Source organism: Pipistrellus kuhlii, unplaced genomic scaffold (genome assembly GCF_014108245.1).
Source record: "Pipistrellus kuhlii isolate mPipKuh1 unplaced genomic scaffold, mPipKuh1.p scaffold_m20_p_3, whole genome shotgun sequence".
Classification (NCBI taxonomy): domain Eukaryota; kingdom Metazoa; phylum Chordata; class Mammalia; order Chiroptera; family Vespertilionidae; genus Pipistrellus; species Pipistrellus kuhlii.
The window spans coordinates 34,611,033-34,617,339 of NW_023425529.1; the positions used below are offsets into that span (position 1 = coordinate 34,611,033).

At 46.7% G+C, this 6,307-nt stretch overlaps 1 protein-coding gene across 24 annotated transcripts in view; it reads right to left on the minus strand.

Annotated features, from left to right (window-relative positions):
- KIF21A (kinesin family member 21A) overlaps window positions 1-5,603 on the minus strand; it is a 135,480-nt gene extending 129,877 nt beyond the window's left edge. For 23 of the 24 annotated variants that reach the window (XM_036459306.2, XM_036459300.2, XM_036459310.2 and 20 more), the window contains exon 1: window positions 5,415-5,603. In XM_036459306.2, coding sequence (XP_036315199.1) covers window positions 5,415-5,458 — 44 coding nt within the window. In that variant the 5' untranslated portion in view covers window positions 5,459-5,603. The remainder of the gene's footprint in view (window positions 1-5,414) is intronic. The other variant, XM_036459302.2, reaches the window with a different exon arrangement.
- Window positions 5,604-6,307: the final 704 nt, after the last annotated feature.

A 6,307-nucleotide genomic window follows, 5' to 3' on the forward strand; every position in this document is an offset into this window, starting at 1 on the left:
GTATCCTCAGTGGTAGGAAAGCATCCAACATCCAACACATAGCAGGCACTTTATAGATATTTGTTGCATTAAGGAAGGAATAAACAAATGACCAAACAGCAGATAACCATCTATTTCAATCAATAAATATTTCTGAGAGCCTTGCTTCTCTATTTCTACATTTTCTAAACGTTAAATTGTTTCAGATAATTTCCTCACATGTATATTCATGCGTCAGCTTGAAAGATCTTTACTACACTGAAATTAGTATGTGAAATGTCTTGAAAGCCTTTGGAAATACGTTTAAGAACACAGAAATAGGTATCAGAAACCTGAGTTTGAGTTCCAGTTCTCCTTACACAGTGGCTGAGAAATCTTGAAGAGGTCGCCAGTGTGCCTGAGACTCATTTTACTCATCTGTATAATATGTTATTCATCTGCCCAGCCTACCTCATAGTATCTCTATGTAGATTAAATAAAATACTGTACATCTATATTATAACCAGAATGAAACAAAGAGACCACAAAAGCCTACCAGCAAGTGTTTCCTCTTCAGTAACCAGAACACCCAATCTATTGTTGGAAAAGTCAAGATTGAAATGGTAAAATAGTGCCTTCCTGTCAACAGGTACACAACAACAAAAATCACATATTTAATGGACTGAATATGGAACGTTTGCACAACCCTTCATGCCATTACATGGCCACCTCAGCATGAGGAAAGAGAAGAGTTCAGGGAGTTCGCTTTGCAAATCAGTGCCAGTGACAGACCTGGTAACAGAGCCTTTGACTGTCCCAGGAGCCTTTGAGCCTGCTGAGCAGTGCTACTTGTTACAAGTCTTCAGTGAGATGAAACACAGAAAATCAGACAACATCCAAGCTCACTGTCAAGGATCTGCACTGTTCGCTGCCAAAGCCAAGCAAAAAAATTTCAGCTCACAACCACACAGGCCAACGATTTTCAACCTTTTTCATCTCACGGCACATGGACTAATGACCACAATTCTGCAGCACAACAGAAAATACTTTTTGCCAATCTGACAAAAAAACAAAACAAAAAAACAGGCATAATTTTGATTCATTCACATTGGAGGGCTTTGTGTTGGCTGTTGTCATTTTTTAATTTGACAAAGAGGTCAGTGCCCCTGACTAAATAGTCAGGAATTGACTATTCTTGCACCACACCGGTTGAAAAACCACTGACATGATGTCTATTAACAATGATGTAAAAACACCATGGTCTGTGTCTCCATTTTCATTCAGCTCTTGATACCTTTTGCAAGCTGAAGTTCTTGTAAAGGAAAAAAGTTTCGAATGTTACGTTAGCGTTACAACAGGGAAAGGAAAAGGATACACCATCTCATGATGTCTTAGATTTAGAATCAGCTACCATATGGAGTAATTAGTACCTTTAATTAGTAACTTTCTATATAATTAGTAACTCTCTACACCTATGCACTGGGAAGGGAAAAAATGTTGCTAATAAATCCTGTGTGTGTGTGTGTGTGTGTGTGTGTGTGTGTGTGTAACCATTCTAAAAACGGGCACCTAATATTTTGGTATTTTCTTGATCTTAGTCTATGATAGGATGGCTTGAACAGTTTTATTCTATATTTATTCACCTTGTTTAAATTATAGAGCAGCATTATCTAATAGCAATATAATATGAACACTATATTTGATTTTAAAATTTCTGGTAGCCACATTTTTAAAAAGGAAAATTTAAAAAGATGAAATTAATTTTAACCATATTTTTCAAAATATATTTTATTGAGTTTAGAGAGAGGAAGGGAGAGGAACAGAAAGATAGAAACATCTATGAGAGAGCAACATCAATCAGCTGCCTCCTGCATGCCCCCTACTGGGGATCAAGCCCGAAATCCAGGCATGTGCCCTAACCATGGCCTCCTGGTTCATGGGCTGACGCTCAAACACTGAGCAACACCAGCCGGCCTTAACAATATTTTATTTAACTCCATATATTGAAATATAATACAAAGATTATTGATATATTTACATTCTTTCTTTTCATACTTTTTCATTTCAAGTGTTTGAAATCCAATGCATATATTACACTTACACACGTGTCAATTAGGACACTAACTCTTGATTAGAAATACTACATCAGTATTTAGATTTCATCTACTTGACAGTCAAAAAGTACATCCACATACCAAGTTGTTCCAAGCATACATAACATTTTTCCAAATTCAAGGACCAATATTTAGAATCCTTTAGAATTTAATTCCTCGGCAGCATTAATAGCATTAATCATTCTTCAAGGGCTCATCAGCAACGTGAGGTGTGGCTGTCACCTGAATCCACCTCTACCACAATGAAAGATACCTTGCAGGACACCTCGGATATACTGTCAAAAGGCATTTTCAGAAATTGAATTAAAAATGTTCTCCCTGGCTGAAACCGGTTTGGCTCAGTGGTAGAGCGTCGGTCTGCGGACTGAAAGGTCCCAGGTTCGATTCCGGTCAAGGGCATGTACATTGGTTGTGAGCATATCCCCAGTGGGGAGTGTGCAGGAGGCAGCTGGTCGATGATTCTCTCTCATCGACATTTCTAACTCTCTATCCCTCTCCCTTCCTCTCTGTAAAAAATCAATAAAATATATTTTAAAATGTTCTCCCTAAATGAGAAACTTTCTGTTCAACTTCTGTTCCCCAAAACTTTACACGACCCATGCGCTTATTTTGAGAAACCTAAAATAGTCATTAGCTCTGGCATACTGGTAACTCTCTATATGGAATAAAACACAAGAACTCTATGACATTTTTGTTTACTTACACAGGTAGAGTCGACCCTATTTATGACCTGTTATGACATTATACATTGAAGGGGGAAAGCAGGTTAAATGCCCTGCTGATGTGTGCCTATTTGTTGATTTTTATTTACCCTGCTGATAAGGCTTATCACAAACTGGAGGTAGGCTGGGAGGACACTGGAAAGATTAAAGACTTTGAGGAAATATTTTAGCCTTAAGTTCGGGTCCTCTCTGACCTCTCTATCTTTTCTAGCAACATCTATTTATGCATAACCTGTCAGAGCCGCTCATTTGCAGCTGAACTAGTCCAGAACCAGGAAGAGGCAAGGGACCTTATGCTAAGGAAAGCTTTGCAAAGCATGCCTTTGCGCTCACCTCTGCAGGCTTAATGGTTAACCATTTGGCTAGGGAGAGTCAGGCTGTCTGGGTTGGAACTCTTGTTCTGCCACTTGCCCTCAGGTTAATCTTTCTGTGTCTCATCTGTAAAATGGCCATAATAATAATAGGACTGGACCTAAGGCTAAGATTGTTACAAGGAACAAGTGAGATTTCACAGGATATAAAACATCTGAACACCCAGCACTGATCCTAGAACATGGTAGGTGCCCAACCATTATAGCTCAGAAGTCTGGATAATAGAGATGGGAATATATGCCGAAAAGATGTTTGTTGTAAATAAAAATATATGGCCAAGCGCCTTATTAATACCAAAGTGCTCTAAGCTATTTCTATCTTATGCAAAATAAGTTTAGAGAGGGATCTACTCAATGTATTTAATGAAGAAAAAAAAAACACATCTTCACAATGTGGCTTACTAAACTGCTGGTATTTTATAAAGCCTTTACCAGCAATCAGAACCACATTTATTCACTTGCAAAATGCTATTGAGCATGTCAAAACCACTGTAGGGTGACCCAAAGTTCTGCTCACCTCCACTGCAAAGCAGCATCAGATTTAATAGGACGGCCAACACATGGCCCTATGATGATTCTAGAGAATTCACAGATAAAATCTTAAATCTGTAAAAATGGCTTCTCTTGCAGCCAAATTTTATGTTTCCATTACTACTGTATGCTCCTTGGTCATGTTGCTTGACCAGATCAGCTAACTAACAAAATTATCTTACTGGGTTTTCTGTCTTTTCCCTTCCCTTCCTCTGCCATGGTACCATCACTAATAAGTATGAAAAGACCAAAAGAGACATAATAGCAGCAAAGAGGAGAAACAGACTAATCCAACAATTGGATAAGTAGGTGGAGAACAACCAAGAAGGCCAAATTCAAACTTCAAAAGCTTTGTAACAGGTGATTCTAACTCATAAAACTGTCACTTCCGTGGGTGGTCATTTCTTGGTCTTGTAAAGGGCATGTAAAAAGATCTTTAAAATTCATTTCATTCTTTAAAGTTGCTTAAAGATACAAAGTATATATATAAAAATACCATTTCTATGCCTCATCAAGATTTTTCACAAAAATGACTTAGGAATGCTGACATGACAGGGTCTGCAAAATGACTTTCCAGAAAGACCACTAGAGTGGAGGATTTCAGAGCACAATTTACCAGAAAAACAGATTATTTTTATAACCCTGAAAGTGCCCACAGAGAGAAGCGAATTCACAGTAGCAGTTCTGTCCAAGCTGTGTAAGCCACGCACTTATTCCACCATGAATGCTTCATTAATATTTCAGGGATGATGTTGCAATTTTCCATGAGCAACTGTCAGGGCTCTGCTTCTTTTGACACGTAGCAAAACGGTCTAAATTACATTCAACACTCGTGTGTCTGTCATGGACCAACATGCGGTTCAGAGAGATCCAGGTGTTTCCAAATTCACACCCAGGCATGTCTAATTTCATCCTGGTTCCACCCGGCTTAACCTCGGGACGTTTCACTCCGTAACGCATGTTTTAAACCCTTCCACTGGCTGAAGGCTTTTCTTTCTTCTACTGGACCTATTCCCAGCGATTTTCATCTTAAAAACAACTCCCATCCCCACGCCTAAGAGGCCAGAGGCCAGATGTGGCTGCTACACGCACACGCTGGTGCCATTATCCACTTGGCAGTGATGCCGAAGGAGGCTTCCATTTGCATGGACACCCCCAACCTGCCGGGGAAAACGCTGTCAGTCCGGTGCTTTGTCTCCTGCCTCAAGGAGGAGGCCAGGGTTGCACAGACACGTAGGACAGACGCTCTCGAAATAAATAGTAATTAATAATAATAACAACAACAACAAAGCACCCAGCCCAGCAGAGAGGCTGCTCCTGCAGGGTTGTATGGACACGTATGACAGACGCTCTCGAATAAATAATAATTATTATTAATAATAATAATAATAACAAAGCACCCAGCCCAGCAGAGAGAGGGTGCTCCTGCAGGCAAAGCCCAGTGGACGATCGATCGCCCCGGGAGGGTGCGGGACCAGGAGGGAGGCAGAGCACCCGGGGCCCCGTCGCCGCGCAGCCGCCGCCACCTGCAAACGCCGGCGGCGCGGGGACCGCCGGGGGGTCCCCGCCAGCGCCCGGCCGTGCGTGCCCAGCCGCTGGCACCAGGCTGCCCGAGTCCCCCCGCCCCGGGCCGCCCCTCCGGTCCCCGCATCGCGGCTGCCCGTGCCCCGGCCGGACCCGAGCCGGTCCCCGCAGCCCGCCCGCCGGTCCGCGCTCACCTGACAGCCACCCGCACGGAGCTCTCGTCCGGGGCGCCCCACATGCCGGCGGCGGACGGCCGGCCTGGGCCTGGCACCGCGGGGCGGAGGCGCGGGGGCGCGGGGGGCGCAGGGGCTGCAGCGGCGGGGCGGCCGGCTCACCTCCGCCGCGCTCCAGCCATGTTGGGCGACTGAATGGGAAGGTGGCGGCGCGGCGGCGGGCGCGGAGGGCGGTGATTCAGCGGCGGCGCCCGCCCCCTCCCCCGCGCACCCCGGCTCTGGGGCGGGGACTCGGCGCTTGAATGGCGAGCGCGGCGGAGCTTCGGGCCTCCCGCCCGCGGCCTCGGGACGGCGCTGTGCGCGCGCCCTGCCCCCCGGGGGCGCGGCCTGCGGGGTCGGCTCGTTCCCGCCGCCCCCCCCCCCCCCCGGCGGGCGATCGGGGCCGGTGGCCGCACTGCGTCAGCGCGCGCCCTGCCCTGGGCTGGCACTGCCCGGCGCTGCCGGCCGCGGGGAGGCGCGGGGAGGGCGCCCGGCCGCCGCTGCCCGCGCCCCGGGGCCACCGGCCTGCGCGCCCCGCGGGCTCTGCGGGGAGGACGCGGCGGCGCTCGCCCCAGGGCCCGAGTCTTTCTTAAAAGCAGAGCCTGTGTGGGCACCTACGGAACGCTGGGGATCGGCCCTCTGCGCCGCTGATATTCATTGGGCTTTGTGGCCACCTCAGCCTTATTGTCTGTCCTCTCTCTGGCCTGGACTCTGACACTGGCCCCAGCCCTCGCTGTATGCCCTCCCGCCCGGGAAGCGGTCACTCGTGCTGAACCGGCTCTCGCTTGGGCCACTGTCTCTGGGCAGCGGGCCTGTTCCACGGCGCATCCATCGCCCATGTGCCAGCCGCGGTGGGATGTGGAAATGATGGACTC